The 26111-nt window shown below is 38.4% G+C and overlaps 1 protein-coding gene across 2 annotated transcripts in view; it reads right to left on the bottom strand.

The window, feature by feature from the left end:
* Positions 1-5278: 5278 nt before the first annotated feature.
* The window catches only part of LOC146483421 (uncharacterized), a 203206-nt gene continuing 182373 nt past the window's right edge, over positions 5279-26111 (bottom strand). Inside the window, exons 6-18 of one of the 2 annotated variants that reach the window (XM_085105652.1) lie at positions 24066-24289; positions 23540-23650; positions 22606-22765; positions 20809-20999; positions 20053-20163; positions 19242-19389; positions 18297-18390; positions 17984-18036; positions 17010-17279; positions 16548-16622; positions 15301-15411; positions 8516-9043; positions 5279-6097 (exon numbers count right to left, since the gene is read on the bottom strand). In XM_085105652.1, coding sequence (XP_084961778.1) covers positions 5757-6097; positions 8516-9043; positions 15301-15411; positions 16548-16622; positions 17010-17279; positions 17984-18036; positions 18297-18390; positions 19242-19389; positions 20053-20163; positions 20809-20999; positions 22606-22765; positions 23540-23650; positions 24066-24289 — 2417 coding nt within the window. In that variant the 3' untranslated portion in view covers positions 5279-5756. The remainder of the gene's footprint in view (positions 6098-8515; positions 9044-15300; positions 15412-16547; positions 16623-17009; positions 17280-17983; positions 18037-18296; positions 18391-19241; positions 19390-20052; positions 20164-20808; positions 21000-22605; positions 22766-23539; positions 23651-24065; positions 24290-26111) is intronic. The other variant, XM_085105653.1, reaches the window with a different exon arrangement.

The following is a 26111-nucleotide window of genomic DNA, read 5'->3' as shown; positions in this document are numbered from 1 at the left end:
GCAGTTTAATACAAATGCTGTCTTGTGTATGTCAATACTGACAAAGGCACTTGAAAGAATTTGTCTTTAGGTCTTCCGCTAAACTCCACCAAGCTGAGGCGAAAGGGTCTTCGTTTTCGATGAGGGGGTCTTTGTTTTCGACAAGAGGGTCTTCTATTTCGATGAGGGGGTCTTCGTTTTCGATGAGGGGGTCTTCGTTTTCGACGAGAAGGTCTTCGTTTTCGATCAGGGGGTCTTAGGTCTTCGGTCTTGGGTTTTGGGGTCTTCGTTTTCGAAACACCCAAATGGCGGACGCGGCCGACTAAAATAGCTCGCAAAGGCGGGCCATTTACTGGCGCAGAGATACTCATGAAGAAAGGTTAAGGCAGAAGAGAGGAAGGAAAAAGAGAAGACGTCAGAGGGAAAGAGAGGCAAGAAATGCTGTAACGGGATCCTGCAAATGATTTAACAGTGTAAATTAATATACGGTTTCGATTACGAAACAATCACGCGCATAACAGGACACAGGCGTTCTCTACTGTGAGTAACGTGGTGCAGAATTTACTAGCATTCCTAGATTAATCTGTTTTGAGACCACAAAATTGTATGCCGAAAGAATATGATCTAAATTTAATCATCGAGCAAATGATACGTTTTCTGAAATGAAGTGCAACATTTTCCCGGAGTATATTCAAGAGGGCAGACATAAATCAAGCGTGCTATTAAATCACCTTGAGACACGGTTAGAAGAAACATAAAAAAAAGACATCGTGAGCTTGGGAGTGAAATCCTGAAAAAAGTGATCGCACGAGTGTTGTTGTTAACACAGTACAATGAAAAATGCATTAATTATGGTGAATCTTGAAGAATATGCATATTCATGGCACTACCATAGTAAACAGTTGCTCTCTATTAGTTTAAATTTACTGTAAAGTATTATCATATTTGTAAGAAAAAAGTTGAGCCGGGTAAGGGAGTCTTATGTGGACAAAATTATCAGATCCCATGGCATTTGGCGAGCGGTCCTGTTAATGTTGTGACTAGTTGTCTCTCTTCACTTATAATCTCGATACCAGATACACTAATTGTCTCGCGATTTTTCGAAGAGGCTAAAAGAACCCGAAAATTGAGTACGATATTTGCACCGGAAAGAAAGTTAACTCTTAGACGAAAGCAAAATGCACACGCACTTTTCCATAGAAGAAACACCAGACTGGCCCCGCAGAACAAGCGTTATTTTTCGTGTGTGTTTCGCGGGCGAGCGCAAAACGCGAGGAAAACACGCACTACAAGTCACGCGCGACAGGAGTTGTGAGAAGAAAAGAATAGACATGTACATGTATATGCATACCTCTGTCTTGTTCCATCATATTAACGATGCTATAGTAAACTGTACAAGGAGAAACAACCTTCAGTCTTGTGGAAATAAATTACTTCATTTTATTTTAGAGCGTGCATGTAAGGAGGGAAGGGGGGGGGGGGGGGTATCCACCATTCTGATCGATATCAATTGACCGATGCGTGGCTACACTGGTGACTGCATTGTCACATCATACCATGTGAAATTAAAGGCTGTGTTTCTGTATTAGCGTTTTTTTACGTTACATCAGGCCGTGTCAGGTGGGTCACCCGCCGTTCTGATGGATAAAAAATTGAAGGCTAAATTGCTGTATTAGCGTTTTTTACGTTACATCTGACCATATCAGGTGGGACACCCGCCGTTCTGATGGATAAAAAATTAAAGGCTGAGTTGCTGTATTAGCGTTTTTTACGTTACATCAGACCGTATCAGGTGCGTCACCCGCCGTTCTGATGGATAAAAAATTAAAGGCTGAGTTGCTGTATTAGCGTTCTTTACGTTACATCAGACCGTATCAGGTGGGACACCCGCCGTTCTGATGGATAAAAAATTAAAGGCTGAATTGCTGTATTAGCGTTTTTTACGTTACATCAGGCCGTATCAGGTGGGACACCCGCCGTTCTGATGGATAAAAAATTGAAGGCTGAATTGCTGTATTAGCGTTTTTACGTTACATCAGACCGTATCAGGTGCGTCACCCGCCGTTTATGATGGATAAAAAATTAAAGGCTGAATTGCTGTATTAGCGTTATTTGTTTTGTCACACGAGACCATGACACCGATATCAACCACGACATTGGCTGTGCATTTTTTTTTATTTCGCATTTAATTATTTTTACGACTTTGCTTCATAGTCACTTTCTTCATTACTTCACCAGCTATATCGTTGCGTGTTTTTTATTGCTTTTTTTGTAAAATACTGACCTCACTGATAAAAGTGTTCTATATAGTCCCCTCATTATGGTTTTGTCTGGTGTGAAAATACATCTACAATTTGGACATTTCGAGCACAAAGTGAATTTGTCGTGCCCCCTGTTCTAAAAGTGAGTATGGATTGTTCCATTTCATTGTAAGTTCAGGAGTATAAATTTAAAGGGCCGCTCTGCTACACTATGAATGTTATGGCGCCTACCCCTGGAACAATAACACGGATGATGCACAATGCAAGATCATATTGGTCGTGTTTATGTTAAGCGTGAATATTCAAAATTGTGGTTGTCTAGGCAAATGCTCTTCTGTGATAACTTACGTCTTCTTGACTAAGCGAGACTTACCTTGGTTCTGTCCCTTGTATTTCCTTTGTTTCAATGCCTACCATTTCGCATAATTAACACGCGCCAATTCCAAAGCAGAAGAATACGTCTCTCAGGTTTTGTCTTCGCATCTGTCAGGCTTCGCTTTCATTAGCAATCGCTTCCTTTTTTTTTCTCTAATGAGCTTCTACGCGACTTTCGTGGCATGATCAATCACAATTTCGGAAGGGCGCGCTTCCTTCTCGTTCCCGCTAAACAGTGCCGTAATATAATTACGCGATCGCATTTCAAGATGCTTGTATATGTGCCCGCGTCTCCACACAGTGATAGTTACTATCCAAATTTGAAAAGCCAGCGGCTTATCGCAAAACAATAGAAACATTAGCTGGGAATGTTGCGTTCCGGAAGTGAATGTACAACTAGTAGATCTAAAGGCCCGGTCAAAAAGGATGGCGATTAGTTTCCGAGCCTTGTGCACAGGACGCATCGTACAAAATTCAGGCTAATATTTTTTTCACATACAATTGCAGCGAAATTCGCGCAAATCGATCTTGATGATTCATTACAAAACAAAGTACGTGGCCAAGCAAAGCGTCATACAATCTTGGTATTTTGCCGACGCGTCCCTTTTATATAATTAAAGGTATATATATATTTTTTGGTCGGTATGATCAACAATTGCTTGGTACCTCTCATTAGACGGCATGTACATAAGCACTGGCAGGCCACAGACTTATTTAATTCGAATTTATCCTCGCCATCTTCTTATATGAGGAGTAATGCGGTAATTTTGTATCGAGTTACGATATTCAAAAACACTGTCAAGATCGCAAAGAAAGAAGTGAGAATAACATGAGCCGTTCATTCTCTGTCATATTGAATGAGATTACAGACGCCTCAAGGAACCACAAAGATTAAATCTCTGCGTGACGTCGTACTTACAGTAGACTTCCACTGCGTCCTCTCATGGAAATGATGTTTCTACCTTTTACAATCGTTATTTAAATAGTCTTGAAAATCTAGTTTACATTGCTTCACACAGATATTTAACAATAAAAAAGGCGAGAACATGCGGCCCTTCGATGTAATCCTGAAATCATTTAGAGAATGAAACGCTGAACAAAAATAAAGATAATTAACTCTTGCGGTGAACATTTTAATTATCAGTCTATTTGCTCGCATTTAAGTGGATAAATGACACTTTTTTGGTATGTATACTATGTGCTTAAAAATGGTATCAGGATGATATAAAACACGTCGTAAATTTTCGCTTATTTGTATTGTTAAATATCATTCAAGTCAAAGAAAGTAAGCAACATTTTTTACTGCAATAAAACGCTATTTTTCATAATTTTTTATTCCCTCATCAACATGCCACTTATTTATAATTAAAGATGCATTGCCTAAGGATAATTGCGTAAGGATGATTATTCCCTTACGCTAATTTGTAACTAATTAGTATGCACATCAACTTGGCCAAGCCAAGTTCATGAACTTCATGACTTCAGTAGAGGCCCTTTGAAGCCAGGGCGTCACGTGACCTACTCTCCACAAAGTTATGAGATACAACTTTAAGAAATTAAATGTAAAATGAAAATATTTTAGATTTATGAAAGGCGACGAGTTTGAAGCACGTTAAAGGAGAAGTATCATGAAAATTTTATGTCATTTCAAAACCCAAAAATGTTTGTCTGACAACAGCAACAAAAAATAATTGTCTAGTTTTGTTATAAATTATCACCCCAGTGTAATAAAATTGTCGATTAGTGCCCCCGGGCAGAGAAAGAGTTGGTGGGAATGGATTAAAACTTGAAAAATATTAGGCTAATGCTTTTCAAGTTTTTGCATTTTTGTTTCAAAACTGCGCTAAAACAGAGTACGAGTTGTTTTTGTCAAGAATTGGGTTGACTTCTCTACTCTCGTTGTTCTAGAATTACTTTGTATCAAAGGTAAGGACTTATTTCACCATTTTTAACAAAAGAGGTCAAAAACCTCATGATACTTCCCCTTTAAGGATTGAGCTTTTATCGGTGTTCTGTATGTTCAAAATTTCTAGAATTTGAATAAAAAAAAGTTGCTGGCAGGTTAGAGCAAATTTTTCTTTTTCAAATTTCTTCAATGTTAACATTCAAACCACCATGGCAACCAATCTTAAACGTAAATTATAGCCAACAATTATTTTAAACAACGAAACTTCGGTCACGTGGTCCCAGCAACACAGAGTTTTTGTGTTGTTGACACAGAATAAGTAACAAAGTAGTGGCCTACTATTGCTAATGATTTTAAAAACTATGCAATTAAAATCTAATATCAAATTGGACAAGGCGTCAGTAAAAGCTACTAGCTTAGGTGGTTTTTACTTGGCCAATTTCAATTTCGCTCTGAGGCTGTGGGGAATAAAGCAAGGGAAGATTATTCATCTTTTGTTTCGGAGCCCAGTAACAATTTTAATTAGGCCCGAACATTAAAAACCGCTAAGCCAGTTCGAAACTAAAATATTCCTCCTATGACCATCCTAACAAATGCAAATAGCGCATGAATATAAACCAAAACTCGTTTTACCTGCTGAACAGGTCTTCACTTGATTTTTTTTTTCTACTAATTGATCGGCGAAATAGCGCAAGTTGTTTTTAGTTAAAAGCCAAAAAAACAACAGTAAAGTAAGCTAGAAAATAAAACTAATACGTAACATAAATTAAATCTATTTATTTCGTGATCAAAAGATGAAGAAAATACAGCTGTTATTACGCTTCAAGTGTCATGATAGCCTTCCTTTGTCAACTTCTTTTCCTACGGGAAATTCGCTCTCTCAGACACGGTTCCTCATTTAGCCAGTTTTCTTATATCCGTTGGTGCTCTTCATCAGTCACACGAATAACTTTCAACATTTATTCAAAAACGTACTCCATTACTTTTATTGCCTAAGATGGATCACTATCACACAGTCGTTCAATTAACGGATATTCAAAAGCACTCTTGTCAATTACAAACCGATTACTTTCTAATTGTTATACCTTTTCGCCGTTGATTATAATATTGTTTCAATTTTGGGGGTAACTCATTACAAGAAACAACTACATTAGCTTTATATGGTATTGCTGTAACATCTTTACAAACAGAGGCGTTTGGGAGCTCTTAAATTCGACTAACTGAGCATGCGCCATCTAGATCAATGTTATTATCACCTGTCCATGTCCAGCTGTGTTATAGCAACATTCGTTCTGCTGGTTTTTTCCTGCATTGTAAGATCCTCCCCCTCCCCCACAGGAGTCATATTCATTATTTCCGCTACTTCCCCCAGAGTAGCCTCCGCCGCCTCCTCCACCACCACCATTTCCGTAAGCACCACCTCCTCCTCCAAACCCTCCAACAGCATTGTAATACCAGGCTCTTCCACCCACTCCTCCCTGAAGAAATCCTTTGCCGCCTTCTCCGCCGTTACCCATGGAACCACCGAACTGCGTTGAACTTCTTCCGCTGGAGTAAAAACCACCACCACCACCACCTTAAAGGAAGAATGAAATAATTGATTTCTAAAAAATGAAATGTGTCTTAAGAGTCTTACTAGGGTAATTACATTATGATTTTATGCAGGATGAATTTTTTCCTGAAACGTGGTTAGTTAAGATCAGACAAAGAGAGCCTTTCAATTATGAGTTAAAAGTAAGTTCGCGTTTCACTTCGTTTTGAATCGCTAAGCTACGTGATTGGGCAAACAAAATTCGCGCCAATTTCTAAAGCCAAAAACCAATGGTGAATCGTGCACACGTTTTCCCGCTCTTGACGCCATTTAAGTACATTAAGTTGAATTCTTATTGGTTCATTGTGCGGTTTGTATTTGTTGTGATTGGCCGGTCAGAGTGACCACTTTGCGGTGATTTCGCAGATAGAGGTACATGCTTCTCTGAAACAGCCGCGTCTCTGTAACTTACTGACAGGGTGAATTTTTGTCCACGAAAAACATCATCTGAGAACACATTAGCCAATACTCAAGCTTAAACGTAAAGGAGGCGCTAATTTTTGGTGGATGATGCCAGTAACACAATATCCTTCACTAGCAAGTGGTTCCTGGAATCATACTTAAGGTTACTGATAGGGAAGAAAGGTCGAATTTTTCTTAAAACAACTTTTTGGGTAATTGTTGAAAAAAGCGAGGGATGCAGGGTTTAATGAAAACGGTAGTTCGAAATCTTGAAAAGAACGCGAGCTACCTAAAGAAAACAAAGTTTTGTAGAAATAGCGGTGAACGAGTGGGGGTGTCATAATCCAATTTATACGGGGCTGTGTTGACGTTTTACGCGGCGAAGTTAAAGCCTGGTCTACACGTACGACCGATTTCCATTTGCTTGTGCTTGTGCTTGCGTCAGTTGCGTCGTACGAGTAAACCGAGACGACGCAAGCATAAGCACAAGCGCAAGGAAAGGAAAGGAAACTGAAAAACAGTGATAAGTTGTCAGCGTACATTCTAGTCCGCCATGTTAGAATCAAATCTCGCGCCAAAAGGCAGTCCGGTCGCGGGATTGTGCCACATTTTTATGCTTCTGCGCTCGTGTATGTCACCTTATGCTTATGCTTACCGTACGTGTAAACATCCTTGTTTCTATGCTTGTGATTATGCTTATGCTTACGTCGTACGTGTAAACTGGGCCTTACCCGAGATCTTGAATTACCGACAAACTTGCATATTTTGTTTACATCGTGTTCATGACGTTTTATACTAAATTTTACAGTGAGACAGCGTTCCGTTTTGGATTTGAAGAAAGCGAAGCAAGGAAAGTCGCCTTGGTTGAAAATTAAGAAAAAATCGGGACTAAAGAAGGCGAACAAGGTCAAAGTCTAATCGTTTAACGACAACAAAAAAACACTTCAGCTGGCACTAGAAGTTGCGTGTTAACGCTTTTTACAGAGACTTCTGGGTGCAGAGGCTTTTCTTAAACGGTTTCCTATTCCGATAGAAGTAAAAATAATTGACAGGTAACTTTTAATTGGCCGATTTACAGAGAAAATTGATGAGCGGACGAAAATTGGCCCCAGTTATACAAATCTGTGGCAGAGCTTCAGACTTTGTTGAATCAAGCCGATTTTATCCCACGCTGTACAAACAGAAATAGAACTCATGAATGTTTAGTTTATCAACAGAGTTAATAAGGTGGTTTGGCCACCATAAAGAGATTCGAGTGCTGATGTTTCGTGCGCTACCCGTTCGTCAGAGCGAATCCGACGAAGGCCTAACGCTGAAAACGTCAACACTGCAATCTCTTTGTGGTGGCCAAATCACCTTCTTAACTCGGTTGATTAAACCAAACATTTCTTTCTACTTTCCCACTGACGTAGCACCACAGTTCCTCTAGAAACGAATCCTCTTATCTATTTGAAAATGAACTCCGCTGACTATTTGTAACGAATAAATTGGCCCATGTGACTGAACCTACTGATCGGGCCCATTAATCGGTAGCGCGGATTGGCCTTTTTTGTCTTTATGATGTCCGGGGCAAAAACTTTTTTTTTTTGAGTTTCGACAGTAATGTAGCCAATCAGGAGAACTGAGTTTTGTTTGAGACAGAGGCTTCCTTTGCAGGGTATAAAACCACATATTACAAAAACGTTTTCAGTTATAAAGTCTGCATTTAACTCTTATTTAAATGGACGAGGTAATATGATGGTCTTCAATTAAAATGAAAATGCATTTTACTGCGGTTAACTACACCCTCAGTGTAAAATAAATTGTAGCTAAACAATTTAGATCAACGATTTGAACTAACCTGGTCACAAAGTAAGCACGGCTTTCCCAAAAATAAACAAGGAAATCCCCAAACATAATAAACTGCTGGATATGGGCTGGTAGACAAGTTATAGGAAGCCAATCAAAGACAAAATCTGGCTACACTGAAATTAAGTGGACAGCAAAACAATACAGTTTTACCTGAGTTACCACTGTCAGCCGTGTTAGCGCCATGTCCACTGCTCCCACCAGACCATGACCTGTACCCAGCTCTCCCTGATGTTCCTGTGGAGGCATCGCACCCTGTATGTCTTGACCTCATACCAGTTTCGATGCCTCCTCCTCCTCCAGCTATTATCATTGGAGTGTTGCTTGCTTTTACTACAAAGGTTCCTCCGCCGCCCCCAGAACTGGAACTGTGTCTGTTAATTCCACCTTCTTGACCAACAAGTATCTGAATTGTTTCACCTTTTGATAAGCGAAAGGTGCCTATCATTCTGGCACCTCTTCCTCGATACTGATGGCTATTGCTGAGTGTATCATATCCCCCTGAAGCTCCTACTGCTTCGATTTTGTAGTCACCTGTATACTGAACAGTCCAGCGTTGTATACCGCTGACCACAGTAACTTGACCGTCGTGATCCTGGCCACTGTAGTGACTGCCAAGTGATGTTGGACCCAGTCTTCCACTCGCACCCAGGTTTGTGAAGACAGCCTTGAATGCTGGTACTTAAAACATTATAACAGTTTTAACAAAGAAAAAACAATGCCTATGCTGTCAATGCTGCTATTGCTGTAAGCTGCACGTCAAACAAAACAACCACTATTGGTAGCTGGAGGGCTCTACAAAGTTCACGCTCCGTAGTAATTTGAAAAAAAGAGGACAAAATAATTGTTCACAGTACTCTAAAGGAAACTGAATAAAATATTAAAATATTAAAAAAAGTAACAGATTTTCGAAAAAGTGAGTTATCCTTGTTTTCCTTTGATGATGATGATGATGATGATGATGATGATGATGATGATGATGATGATGATGATGATGATGATCATGATGATGAAGATGATGATGGTACCAAAACACTAACTGTACTGTCATTTTTTAACCTCGTTAAGGGTGCGTTCGATTGCCTCTATTCCGGAATAGGAATACCTACAACGATAACAAGAAATACCTCCAAGAGGTTTTTGGAGTTACTGGAGTACAAAATGACTCTTAAATTATCGTGGATCATCGAACGTTTGCAGAAATTTTCTTTCCAGACTTATTCAAAAAGAGAATTCAAACAGCTATTCCGCTTATTCTTATTCTGGAATACGATCAATCAAACGCAACCTAATAATTCATGAAGAGAAAAGAAAGGACATAACTATCGTGAAAGAGGTTTGGAAATGTAATCTGAATTATCATAACTTTGATGAGTTTTTTCTTTGATTTCTACAAGAATGATTAATGAGTTTAAAAGCTATAACGAACACTCGAAGGAGTGTTTGCTCCGATTTCCAAGCAGCTCGAAGTCCGTTTAAAAAATAACTCGGCTGCGACTCGTGTTTTCAACTTACTTCCAAAGGTTTGAAAATCGGATGAAACACTCTTTTCGCATTTAATATATAATACAACATTTCTTTTTTAGGCAAATGTGTTTGTACTTTGCTAAAGCCATATGAAGAACTGAATATATTAAATCGCCAAGTTGACTTCGTGGACTAATATAAGGAAAAGCGTTGTTTCCACACAATTAATGTGCAAATTTAGTATGAACAAAGTTTCTCATTCTTATATTAGCGTTGTGGTTTAAAGTGCCAATGAAATAAAAAAATAAATTATGCTTGAACGAATAATGGCGTGTTCGTTTCTGAAATATCCTCTCTTTTTCCAGAGGTGTTCAAGTTTTTGTAGCGCGCGTATAGATTGTTCGCAAATCCGATTCGCCTCGATCATCTTTAAAGCTAAATAAACAGAGAAAAGTAAACACGTTATTCACCGACTTAAGTCGGAGACCACGCCGACAGTTTTCCCCATACGGACCTCCCGGTCGGTGAATAACCCGGGGGGTACTCCCATATATGGGCCATGAGGGGACGCAGATGAACTCTACTGTAAGTACGACCTAGTGAGAGTATGTAAGGAATGCTAGGAAAATTTCCTAGCATTTTTCTGCGGTACTTACAGTAGAAGCCCTGTGCGTCCCGTCATGTTAATAATTCATGAAGAGAAAACAAAAGAAGTCACTTCCGTGAGGAAGGTTTTTGGAAAAAGAATCTTGATTATTATAAAATTTTTCGTAAACTTTTGCTTTGTATTTCTCCAAGAATTATTAATTGATTAAGAAGTTATCAAAAAAACTGGAATGAGTTTTTCATCCAATTTCCGAACACTTCGACGTTGGCTTAAATTATTTGGATGTGCCTTGTCTTTTCAAACCACTTCTCCGTGTTTAAAAGGTCGGGTAAAATACTCGTCTTCGTGTTTTATGTAATATTAAGTGTAAAGCAATAATCAAATAAGAAATTCATCAACGAGTATCATAATAATAGTATCATAGGTTCGACGGTGAAAAAAATATTACCTAATATTTGATCAAGCTAGGTATGAGTAGTATGGTAGGGGCCATTTACAACTCTTTTTTTTAAAGGGAATCTTTTTAATTTAAGGGGAATAAATTAACGCTGATGACGTCATAGGCTTTTGTCTTGATCTTATGAGTAGAATGCGGTGGATTCTCATTAACGTGACATTTATTTTAATAAGATGATGTCATGTTCTATTTTAGGCTTACCAACAGGTTATGAACCGGGTTGACAGGTTTATCAACGATGTCATGTTCTATTTTTATTTTATGGCAGTCATGGTTAATATCACCGATTTTGTAGTTTAGGCCTTTCTCAATCTTTGTTTTGAATCCAGTTTTACTGTAGCCGCCTAGTTGCAAGAAATATAAATATTCGCTACCGATGAAATAGATTCAATGGTGAAAACAGTTTTCTGCATGCCCGACTGTAATCTTTTAAAGTTGAAAAATCTTCACTCCGAAGTCTTTACGAAAGAGTCCATTGGGGGAGATTGTTGTTATTTTTCAGCTTGAGGAAGAGCTAGGATTGACCGAACCGTAATGGCAGCGAATATTTTACTTTCTCGTCCCCACTCTTACTCGGATTCAACTTTGAGTATAACGTGCACAGGTAAGAGTTTTAACGCAATGTTTTGGTGTAATAATTTTGGCGGCCTACTTTTATAAAAAATAAAAAACATATTTATGCAGGATGACCATTTCAGTTATAAAAACTGTTATCAACATGGGTCCTGGGTAAAAAGCAATTGTGTTTATGCGATAGTTTTGGCACGCTACATTATATCTCCATTTTTATAATCTTTGTTTACCACGAATCCTTATACAATGAAAAGAAAATCGATCAAATTGCTTTTCCAAGCTACTCTCAAGAATCCAGAATGATAATTTCCACTTGAAGTCAAAGAATTCTTGGATTCAACTTTGAGTATAATTGTATGCCGGTAAGAGTTTTGGAGCAATGTTTTGGTGCAACAATTGTGAAGGCTAACTTTTGGTGACATAGTTTTGGCGCGCTGCATCATGTGTCCATTTTTATCATCTTTGCTTAATACAAATCCTTATACAATGAAAGGAAATTGCTTTTTCAAAGCTACTCTCAAGAATGCAGAATGATAAATTTCAATTTGCAATCAAAGAATTGTTAACAAAACAGCAGCTACAATGAATCACTCTTTGTTGCCATTAACTTTTGTGACGCTTGGTGGCTCCTGAACGAGCTGTTTGGGTTTCTTTGGAGTTCTTTTGCCAAATTGTTAAGTGGCTTGTGTCAAAAGAACACTCTCGTCGCTGTCTCTGTGATATAAATCACCATTTGCCGATCTCAGCGGTGCTAATTGAAGTAACAGTGCTAAATTCCTGGGTTGCTGATGAATACTAATGCAATTAACATCGGTTTATGGTATGAAGGATCAATTAGAAAGAACTAAATCTTTTAAAATGCGAGCTTCCTCGGCCACAAGGGCCAACAGGGTCGCAAGGGCCGAATTTGAGTTGTAGTCAAGAGACACAACGTGGTTTGCGCGTGGAGATAGCCGACGTGTGCTAATTCAGTTTAACAACGGTGTCATGTTTTATTTTTATCTTATGGCAGTCATGGTCGGTATACCCGGTTTGACAGGTTTGCGCGTGCTCCATTTCGCGTGGTGGTTTTGGGTGGTGTTGTTGATGGTGGGGGTGGTGGTGGAGGAGGAGGAAAAACACAAATGAGGGAGGTGAGGGGAGGGGAAAATAGAAAAAAAAAAGTGCAGACGGAGGAGAAGGGAAAATTGTTCTTTACTCTCCTTAACTTCTTCAACACAGCAAACCTAAAGCAAGCGGCCATCTCACAAAAACCAGAAATAGTAAGCTCCGCTCTGCTGTTCGCAGGCAAACACGGCGATTCAGATATTGACCTGATAGGTACTTTCATTCATTCAAAATCTAGGGTATGTTAATACTTTTTGTATTCGCTAATCAAAGGGAATAAAGTTATTTTCAGGTCTCTTATTAAAAAGAAATGTGTTTTGTTTAATAGCATTTTGTATGCAAATTTAGGCTTGAATGCTTGCATTATGCTTGCATTATTAGTGGCTAACAGACTGTTAAAAGAGAGAGAATCCAAGAGTTTTAGTCTCCGATTTGAAAGCTAAAAGCGCGCTGACCCTTGAAAACGTAACAAAAGGTGGACCCACGGTCATAAACATCAAACATAATCCACTTTATTATTATATAGAAATTTTGAAATATCTTTGTGTTTATTTTGTGCGCGACATTATTAACATGCACAATTTAGCAGCAAGGAATCAGTGAACCGGAATATTCCTGTTCGGAGCACTGTGATAAACAAAGACGACGAAACACTGTCTTGTTGTTTTACAAAACTGTTTAATCTCCAACAAATCTCAACCTGGGTAACAGTGCGTGAAACGGAACACGCGTAACCTTTCAAACCAGTTATAAAACCCACCCTGCCATAAGATAAAGATAGAACATGATATTATTGATAAACTGTATAGCACGCGCGGGCTATCTCCATGCGCGAACCACGTTCTGTGTCTCACACGCGCTCCAAGGGATAAACAATACAAATCAAATGGCCCTGTTTGCCCTTGTGGCCCGAGAAAGTTCTTGTTCAGAAAGTTCTTGTTTTAAACGGTTTAGTTCTTTCTCATCGATCCTTCATACCGTAGCCAATGCTAATTGCATTGGTATTCATCATACGATGTTGGCGATCAAGGCAGTGACCCAGGAATTCAGCACTGTTACTTCAATTAGCTCCGCTGAGATCGGCAAATGGTGATTTATATCACAGAGACAGCGACGAGAGTGTGCTTCGGACAAAAGCCACTACACAATTGCAAACTCATTTCCGTAAGTTAAATTACGTTCGGGGACACTTTGGTGTGTGAACATAAAACAATCAAGCCACTGTAAAGTAAATGTGTGGTAAAATATCTTATTGGGGGAAGAAAAATTGCGAAATACTAATAGACACTTTTTCAGATGTGCCTTAATTTAACATGTGCAATACAGTGATTGGTAATTTTGGTCCTTGGTGGTTTGTAGAATAAGGTAGAATAAGGTTATAGAATAATAATTAATAATTACTTATAGAAAAATAATTAGTTTTGTTATTAATCATTTCATTCCTGACATGGCCTTCAAAGAAGAAACCCAACTGTGGGTGTAAAGAGCATTGTTGGAGGTCGTGAGGAATTTGTGGATTCCACCCCACTTCCCGCTGTTCCGGTAAGGCAAATTCGTGTAGCTTTGAAAAAGTAATTTCCTTTCGTTGTATAAGGATTTGCAGTAACCAAAGATGATAAAAATAGACACATAATTTAGTGCGCCTAAAACTATCACACCAAAACATTGCGTCAAAACTCTTACCTGTACAAATTATACTCAAAGTTGAATCGGAGTAAGAGTGGGAACCAGAAAATGAAAATAATCACTCCCATTTCGCTTCGGTCAATCCTCTAATCTAATGTACTTTCGTAAACACTCCGGAGTGAAGATTTTTCAACTTGAAAAGATAAGATACGGGCCGGCAGCAAACTGTTTTCACCATTGAATCTATTTCACTGGTTAGAATATTTATATTTCTTGCAACTAGGCAGTAGCAGTAAAACTGGATTGGAAAAAAGATTGAGAAAGTGCTAAACTATGAAATCATGAACCCAAAATAACTTCAAAATTAACTTTAAAAAAATTAACTTTAAAATAGGTGATACCCTCCATGACTGGCATAAGATAAAAATAGAACATGACATCGTTGACAATTCTGTTAAGGACAGTGCCTACTAATACAGATGTATTTTTGCACGGTTTATGAATATGCGGGATAAGACGTTCGTAGTTATTGGGCTATTGGAATCCAAAAATAAAATTGGGGGAAACCACGCATTTTTTAGAGATAATTAAGCAACAATTATCCTAAAAAGCCGAAAAATACAAAGCAATGTATGGCTTTTTTTTTAATTGAAGCTTTACAATCTCTGAAAAATGCATGGTTACCCCAAATTTTCATTTTGGTTACCAAGAGCACTTGCTGGGTTCTAATTTCTCCGCTTGGTTTTTAAACCGTGCCAAAATATTCCTTTATTAGTAAGCACCACCCAGAGGAAACCTTAATATTTCCAGATGCGCAGAATGTATACGCAGTAGCAAAAGTAGGCACCGTCCTTAAACCGGTTAATAACCTGTCGGTAAGCCAAAAATAGAACATGACATCATTCTATTATTATAAATACCACGTCAATGAGAATCCAACGCATTTTATCCATGAGATGAAGACAAAAGCCTATGACGTCATATGAATTAATTTATTCCCCCTTAAATTAAGTCCCCCTTAAAAAAAGGAGCGGAAACGGTCCCTTCCATACTAATAGAGACGGCTAGGCGTGTTTTACTGGCTTTAAATGTGATACTGACCGTCGCAATGCCGCCCATGAAATCGTTTGACACAGCTGCAGTCATATCCGGTAATATGGTCAACGCACGTTCCTCCGTTTAAACATGGGCTGCTGGAACACTCATCTATGTCTAAAAATTGTACAAAAATAAAAACACCATAGAAATTCTTCCCTGACGTATCAGCTAATAATGATTGAACGCAAACTAAAGAAGATAGTCAAGAGGGAGAGTCTAGGGGCACTAGGACACTTTACCCACACCACTCTCAGCCCTCTTTGCTAGTTTGTAGTTCGTCTAGATTTGGCGTAGTTGGAGTATTATACAGAAAGGTGTCTCAACAAAGTCGGCATTTGTGGGAATAGTTCATGCCGTGATCAATGGCTGAGTATTTATAAGCACCATTGAGGCGCTGTTACACTAGGCAATTTTTCTTGCAACTTGTCTCGCAATTTTGTTGCGAAAAATTGCACGAATCGTTGCCTAGTGGAACATGCCCTGAAAGGACACATGTCTCCTAATTTATTTTTGTTGTTGTCGCAATCGTTGCAAGAAGATGAAATCGGTTCTACTTCGTGCAACGGTAACTACAACAAAAACGTTGCGAGGCATGTTCATTTCAGGGCATGTTACACTAGGCAACGATCCATGCAATTTTTGTCACAACGGCGCAACGAAATTGCGGGACAATTGTAAGAAATATTGCCTAGTGTAACAACGCCTTTATGTAATGGGCTGTGTAAGACTCTCCTTGTGATTGGTGTAAGGGACTTTGGGATTAAGGTAAGAATTGTTAGCTAATCATAACCTTTTCCATCCTTGTCTTTGTACATGTGCGCGTTTCTTGACATAATAAAAGCCAAATATCTCCCTTCAGTTTTCACGAAAATAATCACAAAAACAAAAAGACTCCTTTTAGTCGTGGGTGTGTACTCTGAAAACGCGTATCGGATATCAAAACATGGCAAGAACATCAGTGTCGCTACTTTCCTACAGCTCGCTACTTATTTCTTTGTTTTTACCACATTTTGGCGTCACTCGTGCGTTATTATCAGAGTACAACGCACGGCTAAATGCAACCTATTTATTGAATAACGCTCGTGTATATGCTTGAAACAATTTATTGTACGATCTTACGTACTGTAACTATAATTCAAATTTTGAAAACAAAATTTCCTGCAATTATTTTTAGCGTAATTCAATTGTCCCAAACGCTTAGTTTTTATTTTATTAATATTTTGGTTTTAAGTGTTCAAAGTTTTATTTACCGTGATTTCGCCATGTGCCAACCAAAAGCCATTTGTTGCCAGATGAAGGATAAATGTGAAGACCCAGGGATGATCCTATGAAGAAAAAAAAAAAACACCATAGCAATCCCTTTGAGAGATAACCTAGGTTATCCTCAAGTAAATCATGGAGATATTTTCATGCTTTTATAGGTAAGTGGTAAAGATGAATACCGTCTTCTTCTTTCCACAAACAAACCAGGGAAAATCACAGAGTTAGACTGATGTAGCTGAATACTGTGCGTTAATTGAAAGGGTACATTGTAAACATTAACCCCCAAGACATTTTCCCACGACTTTTGTCCTTTTACACAGAGTTATCAGCCACCACTTCTGTGCAAAATCACATTTTTCAAATATCAGTGATTGAAATTCCCTTCTCGACCTTTAATCTTATTTCAGATTTCAAAGGCCAGGAGAGAGACTGCAATATCCGTGGCTTACCTCCCCAAATATTTCCTTCGTTGTCACTATCGTTGATTTTTGGAGCTGGTTTCCTGGTAAAGCGAGTTTCAGGTATAAAAGGAACTTCCTGGACAAATTTAATTCCAGGCGTCTGTCTGATTTTTGCCCACGTCGTTGGATGTATCACGTGCCAATTAAGTCCATAAATATCTGTGCTTTCCATGTACTGCCTGCCACTTTTGCTTACACCGTAAAGACGCTTTCTCTGAGAATCGAATGCCAGAATTGTAAACAAACGAGGATCAAGACCTAGAAAAAACAACGTTTCCTGTTAATACAGTGGTTCAAGCAGATGTAACACATTTATTTACATTACATTACATTTATTAAACCGAGAAGCCTAAACTAACGAAAAGGAAAAATAGGGGCCTTTTGTAAAGATAATGTCTGCCGAAGCTTAATCCGCATAGAGAGACGGACAGAAAAATGTAACCTGTGCTTAAAACGCAATTAATGAGAGTCATATGTTGCGTTTCATTTTGTATATATAATAAGAATATAAGATAAGAACAGCTACCGTGAGGGTCATAATTTTCGTTAGCAATCGTCAAGATATGTCTTGAACGTGAAACACTTCCGAGCTCCGTCGGAAACTTAAGACGACTAATTGTAAATCATTTTATTTTGAATAGTAAGAAGATGTTGGGGAGTGGTGGCATTAAATTGAAAAAGGCGAAAATGGAAATTTGAAGAAACCTTGTAGCAGTGTCTGGAATTGTTCTTAGACGTTAAATTTTCTTTCGCAGTCAGCGAACGTAACACGAAAACAACTATTATAAATTGAAACCAGAGGTTAAATTTTTTCATAGTTTCCAAATGGGAAATATCAAGTTAGTGTATGACATTTTTGTCGTCTTTGACTATAACCAGCTGACAATCAATTTTTTTAGGATCCTTATCCTCTGAATCCTATTTTGAAAACTGTTTAGTCGGTCTCTTACTGAAATTCCTACCTGTGCTGGATACACCATGATTAACTAACCGAAAACACGTGCTTCTTGGAATCCTGATGAGATAAACATTCCAGCCATTACACCTTCACTTTATTAGCAACTGTTACATTATTAAAAAAGAAGAGAATGATCTATGCACATTAAATGATTTAGATTTTCTAAAAAAAAGCTGATGTTGTGAGTTTAATGAACAATGTAACAATCTTAGGCGTGAATTATCTTCTTGAAGCGGCTTTCTAAGTGAAGAAACATTTTGGTTTTTGTTCAATTGGTTGGTAAGGACCTATGAAAACGTTTTCCTAAGTCTCCTTACCCCTCCTCTTCATATTCGCCAAAGCACAGAAAAACAATTGTTTGGCTGCTGTCATTTACACACAAAAACCCGCGCTTCACGACTGCCACACTTTCTGAAAAAATAAAATTGAAATGAATTGAGGTTTAAATTACGTTACGAGGATTAAACTTAGAAGAAATCTCAGCTCTCTCGTGTTTACTTTATTCTTCGATGACTGGCATTAAATGCAATACACTCAAAGTCAATCTTTTACACTGATTTGATAAAATACTGGTGGCTGGTTTTGACGGCAATAGAAACATTGAGTGCCTTCAGGATCACGGATGTAGACCATGTTATTCATGTGGAATAGGAGAATCTTTGCTGACGTCATTGTTTACAGTTTGTCCCATTAGCATCTATCAAACTTAATAACACAAACAAATGGACACCACAGAATCAGCGGAGAGCATGTCAGACTTGCTAAACAAGGCGAATATCAGTACGATTTGTTAAATATTCTTAATTTAATAATTTAGCTTTCTAAAATTCTGAAATTTACAAGGAATGTATGTCTGGATGGCAAGAGTTGCCAACCCGTCATACATACTTTGCACAATCTTGATACTTTGAATTTTCTTTTCTTGAATAAGCAATGGAACATATCATTCTCAAAGTTTCGGACAGCACTAAGTTTCCTAACCATTTTTAATTGATAGAGTGCATTTTAGCGAATTTTGTCATTTATGCTAAATTAATGCTAATAAGGCTAAGATATATGTAGTCCATATAAGAATTTGTTAAACATCTAAGCATTAAAGATCTGTCTATAACAACCACCCCGCTACAGAGGCCAGGTTCTCTAATTCCAACGGCCAATCTTTTCCTCAAATGATTTTGTTAAAATCTTTCCATAAAGGCAACCTCAATGCCACAGCCAGAAAATTCTGTTCACACGTAGTATGGATGTTACACAACAATTACCTGTTTCTTCGACGGGTTTCCCATAAAGCTCTACTCGCATACATCTCTCGCCTTGAGTACCGCTGAGGTCAAAGGTCACTCTTGAGGCTTTTTGAGGAACGACAAGGGTGTGTGTAATTACGTGGCCAACTGGGTTTCCTCGGAAACGCTACAAAAAAAGCCAATAACAACAGAAACAATAATTAACATTTGTGTTGAATTTTTACGTTGCTGTTGCACGTTGCCATACCCCGGATACGTCTCCTCTAAAGTCCCTCGACTTCGTATTGATCGCCAATATTCTTTTCTGCTGTGTCCGACAATTTTCCATGGAATTATTCCTCATAGTTATCACCTTCGCAGCCCAAGTTACTTTCATAACAGTATTCTCTGATCACACAGCATATGCGCTCAGTACACCATGGAACGATTCATTTGTTCATCATCGTTTCTTTTAATTAGCGTTGTTGTTTCTGGGAGAGTGGCCAGGTTTGTTATGAGAGCTGGAGCTAGAACAAAACTGTTACCTTAGTGATTCGAGTTTTTTTCATTGTCAAACTCAACCAATTTTAAAACTAATGAACAGCCTCCTAGTATAATTCTAAAAAAAATCGCTAACGGAAGGATTTTTTGACTGTACAAAGTAAAACGACCTTGACTGGTAGAAGTAAAGAGCGACTGCACATTTCCCCAATCTAGTTAGCAATCCTATGAGAAAAATGGTCAGTAAACAAGCTAGGCGTGTAGCTCAGAAGTTAGAGAGCCCTATTGTTGAGCAGCAGACACGCTGTAGTAATATCCCAAATGTTATTTTTTTGTCTTTTCAATATACCTTCCTCTTTCCATTCTCTTCATAGTTGACCCCATCAAATGCAAGGTAGACGAACTCAGGAGGCATCTCGCATTCTTTGCCAGGCTGGCACATTTTCCCCTGGATTGAAACCTGTTGAAGTAAAAAAAAGCCTTTATGTAATTACACTTGACAGTAAATGGCAACATTCTGATTTTAAGCAAAATTCAGAGCATATAGCCTGCGAAAAACATCTTACAGCCAACAGAGAGCTAGGTTTTAATAGATTAAAAAAAAAAAACATGTGTAGATAGAAACGATACAAATATTAAACCTGACGGAAATACAAGTGTTACAGGTCCCAATTTCAGTAAAATTCGCCGAAACATACTAACACTCAACCGCTTAAAATAATTTTTTTTTATTTAAAACATTTTATTCGAAGTTTGCCCTGAGAGAAAAAAGAACCCATCAAGAGGGCTCACTTCAAAAGTAAAAATAAATTGAATTTTCCATAAAAGCAATAATGAAACACGTGAAGTAGTAATCGATTTAAGTACTTCGTCCGTTTACCTGTTACTCATTCTTTTGTTTGAATGTGAAGAACTGCTGTTTGGGAATCATTCAAAGACCGGGGTTTATAGTATTTATCGAATACCGTAACATTATCATTGACACAATAGCTAATTGTCTGCAATTTACTTTTCAGTGGTTGAAAACTGTGTCGACTTGACTTGTGCAGGGTACTTAGACGCTGTTTGGAAGACATGTAAAAGATACATATGTTAAATCTTTTACCTTAGTGACTGAATACTCTCTCTGTAGGTCAATTGTCAATTTCCTGATGGAATCCGTCTCATTAACACACCACGCTTTTTCTAGTCCCGCATTTAGACGGGACTGTTCCCGCTTCCCGCCTGTTGTTTCACTGGAAGCAGTTATCTGAGAATCTTTGATGGCGCCAGACTCCATACCCAGAGGGCGTGGTACTATAAAGGGTAAATTAGCGCAATTAACTAAAATAAAACGAATACAAAGAACTAATTTACATTCCATAATATATTTTAGAGGTTCATCGCCCGAAAAACAGAACACATCAAAACTTGTATAATCCATTTTTTAAACATATTCGACATATTGATGCATTCATCCATATGTTAAGAGGACAATGCTATTGTAGCGGACTTGTATCTACCCTTGTTAGGAATCGATTGCAACATCCGACCCCGCCTCCCACGGAGTCTTTGCAATGTGTAGTGTGAGAGATAAAACATGGCGGCTGTTGTGTTTATGAATCTGTTTGAGCTTAAGTGCCTCGAGACCCGAGCTATGAATTCTTCACATTGCTGCCAACGGGGGAAATGGCAAAAAAACCGTTAGGGTCAGATTTAGAGAGCCTCGGCCCGTTTCTCGTACGAACGGAGAAAACACACTCGTGGAGGTACTAGATATTAGGCCAGTTAAGTCTGTAAATCCATTTCAAAGTGACAACGTTGGCTGTTTAGGCCTCGTGAAAACACCAGCGCTGACAGCAGCATAGAAAACCACGTCGTCAGCCATTATACCCACAGCTAAGTGAAAAGTCAGAAAACCGGTCACACTTCCGAGAAAAAGAGCACCAAAGCGTTACGGGGATTGGGTATAACCTTTTAATTAGCCTGTAAATTGAACAGTTTACTGCATTCTCAAACATTTCTATTTTAAGCAGCATTTGTCACAATTATAATATCATGTACTTTTTGGGGTGTCCTTACTTGGAGGGCAGTGTAATTTTAAAGGAGGGAGGGGGGTCTTTGCAATGTGTTGTGCACGTAATAAAACATGGCGGCTTCTTGTGCCGTTTATGAATCTGTGTGGGGTTGGGTACTTGTGACTTGAGATATGGATTCTACATATTATCTGTTTGTAATTTCACTCTCTCTGAATAACCAAAAACATACTCTTATCAATTAAAACATTAGAACAATAGTCTCGTTTGGTAATCAAGTATCCTTCTAGTACACAGAAAGCATTATTAACTATTTTTGGCTGCAAATGGCTAAAATGCAAATGGATTGCAACTTGAAATCAGATTCTTTGTGTCCATAGATAATAAATTGCTAAAAACTTATTATACTCTGTTCTTGTTGAGAGAAATCACTTAATTTTTTCCTCCCAGTGTTCTACGAGCAATGTAATATTAGAAAAAAAAGTTCTTTGTAAAATATTTGAACAGTGTCTGTGACAGTGCACCTTTAACCGTCACTTTCCAAGGTTTGGCTGTGGATGGCTGGGATGGAAATAGATTGCAACCTGAAAAATTGTCCATGTTTTCATGCTCTTCCTGTGTATCTTTGAATGAATCGCTAAAAACCTGGTTATAGTTTGATTTTCCTACGAGAAATCACTTTATATTTCCTCTCGGCGTTCTATAGAGGAAATTTAGTGTTAGAGGAGAAGGATCTTGTTAAATATTTCGACAGTGTTGACCGAAACGCAGAGATATCTCGGTGACAGTGCCCCTTTTATGATGGTCTAAAATTGCTGTTTATTGCTAAGAAGACGGAACGAGATAAAGTTTTACTTTTGTGCAAACAACATACAGTTACTTCCTACCATTTCTTTTGTCCTGAAGGTAACATCCATAAAACTCGACCGCCATTATTGACACGTTAGTGACCCACGAGCGCGGATTGATTCGTAAAAACTGGCTGACGATTGGTGGCTTGAAAATTACAATTTTTTCAGCAGTAGACTTGTCATTAGCTGGAAATTCCTAATAAAGGAGAAAAAGAGAATTACTTGTATCGATTTTAGATGAGAGCAGCATCAATTTCACACAGGAATTCAACTGAATATTATGAGTGTAGCAATTTATTTTGCGAGGAAAGTTTGATGTCGTCGGGAAAACTGCGAGAGGATATTTGACTCGTTTAAGTAATTAACTTTTTTGGCAAAAGGGGCTTGTAAAGTTGAGTACTCTGTGCTTGTTTCCCATCTTACCCCTGTGGCTTACGATGTATGAACGTGTTCAAATTAATGGCTGTTGGCAATAAATATAGAAAAGTGTTTATGAGTCACAAATATTATTTATCCCCGTTTAGTCCTATACAGCCTGTGGAGACCAGAAACCCATTATCTGGAGTGTACGACTGATGTATATTCATGTCACTGCGTTTTCATAGCCTTAGGTATTGTAACATTGAAGTTCCCTCCACTGTAGCCTTTGTAACCAATCAAGACCTAATGTTGACCGATATTTAAACTGCCGAGGGAAATGGCCTTGAAAGCAGATCGGTTATCGCACATTTTCATTTTTATATCATTTTGTCGTTTTTCTGTTGAGTTTTATTAATTTACTTTATTTCTGAAGTTTCTGAGTACACAGCATAAATGCAAAAGAAGAAATGTAGTGGAAGGGAGAAGGAATCTACTGACCATACTTAGAAACATAACAAAGCTTTCACTACACAGTGCAGTTGCCTTACATGAACATTAAGGGTCAGGGTGCTAATTTAAATAGCGATCTACGCTAGACCTTTATAGTTACCTTTGCCTTCCCACTTCTTTTTTCTTTTAAAACCTTCCAGATTATCTCGTCATCGCTAAAGGACACTTGGAACGAACTAACACGACCGTCACGTGATCCCTTGATGGAAAGCTGGAAGAAGGAAGACTTTTTCTCAAACATTTACTGAGGTAGCAGTGTACAGGTGACCATGAAATAAAGGCTGACGGTATTTAGAAAAAAGGTTACAGAAGTGCTCAATGCAAAATCGGATGATGCACGCTAAAATCATCGCTGAGATTTTTTATCTAATAGATATAAACAATAGCGTTATTTATCTGATTAATGACTTCCACGCATTACCTTCAAGAGAAGAATAGATTGTTTCACGCAACATCTGAAGCGAGTTATTCTCGCAGTGTAGGTATTCCCCACTTTTAGTGTCCCTTCTAAAGGTAGGCTGTCGCAAATGAAGAAAGGTCTTTTCATTCGTTTGCTTCGCTTATTTGTTTGCTTTTTCGTTGTCATCTCAGGCCTCGGAACGTTCCTGGTTTGTTCACTAACTTACCGCTTCAACTTTAACCCTGGAGCGGAAGTCGATTTGCAGGAAGTGATTCCGGTCAAACTGAAGAAATCCTTCTTCCACCATGAACACACCCACAGAGCCAGGTCTGGAATAGTAAGGAGCATTTCCGACTCTGTTCAGTTGGGTCTTCATGTAAGACGAAGAAGATAGCTGACTTTCCTTGATCCTACCGTCTCTCATCCCCAACGGACGAAAACTGGAACACACTAGACAAAGCAGAATGAATCGATACTCTGATGATCTATGCAATGGAACAAACCTTGTAACTCAATATTTCTTCATCCACTGAAACCTTGGTGTGTGGCCTGATCATTTTGGTGGCTTAGAAACCTAAGATTACACTTGATACCGAAAGAAAGAGGAAAGTTTTAGATTCAGAGAGGATATCCCTGGGTATATGCCCTATTTGATAAGAGATTCATCTTAAGTTCTTACTGCTTCAGTCACAGGCAGGGGGTCGCAGTTATTTTGTCTTTAAGGTAAGCCCTGACATCAAACACGTCATAATGGAACATGGTCCAATGAAAAGGAATTTATTTGCCGGCAAATAAAAACTTTTATGACTTCTGCCTACTTAGTGATTTAAATAGATTAACTAGGCTTATTAATTAACTCGGTATAGACCTGTGGGGGAGTTGTGGTGGAACATCGTTTCAGGGCGTGACTGGAAGTATATTTTCGATAAAACCCTAATTCTCATTACATAAAAATATTGAGCAAGAGTCACAAGACTATCCTGTGACCAAAGTAACAATAAAAATTACATTGAGCAATAATCACGAGCTTTCACGGAAAAGCACTTAGCCTCGACTTCAAACTGCCAGTATAAAATGTGGCCATTGCCTCGTGCTCGTCCTCTCAGTCTCAGACTTGACACGCTCTCCGAGTTCGACCCACCTCCTCCCCTTTCATCATCTTTGTCATTTTTTTTTCAATTATTTTGTTTGTGTACATTTTCAACTTGTTGTTGGCCTTTCTTATAGTGCCCTCACCTTTGCTAGAGCTTAATAATTAAAATGATAGTTATTCATTGGTTTTATTTTACATTATTGGATTTAATTACTAATTAATAAAAGCGGCCATGACGCATGGCCAATATTAATCCCAACACTGGCTGGTTTATCTGTGTTTTGACGCTCTAAGCAAAGGAAGCTCGTCTGTTGGCATAAAACTGAATATTGGCACTTAATTGTATTACGCGTGGGAAAGGAGACATAAATGATAATGTCTCCCGATAATCACAAAAGGCTCTTTTTAAGGCACTGTATAGACTTTTAAGAATTGAAGATATGGTCGAGACAACAGCAACAATGTTGAAATCTTCAAAAACAAAACGACTATTTTTTGATTTTTCAGACATGTTTTGACGGTTCATCCGGCATCGTCAGTATTACGAAAACAAGTGTTGAATTTTATAGCGTGTATTATTAAGTAACAATGCATACGTTACATTACGTTACAGAATACTACGGTTCATGGATTCAAAGTTACAACGGACCTAAAATGCACGTGCACCTAACAAAAATGACTGTAGGTGAAGGTGGTAACAAGGAAAGTGTCAAATTAATATATTTCACCTTCTGATTGAGGTCGGGCATTTTCCATTTTATGTACATAGATTCTTTAAGCTTAACTTGAAATTTAGTAGCTGCAGAATCTAAAATTTGAAACAATCTGTTGAACAGGAGGTACGACAAGACTCTAAATTCTGCAAATGTTTGAAGATGTGAGAAGAGTTGTCTGAGTATAAGTGCTCGTAGATGCGCGTAGAAAATGTTGGCCGGTTTCACCAACGTGCGTACGGAGCCTCTCAGGGAGAGGATCTTTCCCGTGGAACAAGTGCTTGAATTTGAACGTAGAAAACATAAGGCTGATATCAAAAAGTTCACAGAATCGATTGATGAGTTAATGCACTCTATTCTGTGTTATACCCGGGAAACGGCCAACGTAGGGGATCGTGCCTTCCCCTTCTCCTGCTTTGGATATGTAACGATTGATTAACCTGTTAAGACATGTTCATGATATAGA

Source organism: Pavona decussata, unplaced genomic scaffold (assembly GCF_977016875.1).
Source record: "Pavona decussata unplaced genomic scaffold, jaPavDecu1.1 SCAFFOLD_38, whole genome shotgun sequence".
Taxonomy (NCBI): domain Eukaryota; kingdom Metazoa; phylum Cnidaria; class Anthozoa; order Scleractinia; family Agariciidae; genus Pavona; species Pavona decussata.
Note: the sequence above shows the minus strand (reverse complement) of the source record. Positions and strands in the feature narration are given on the sequence as shown.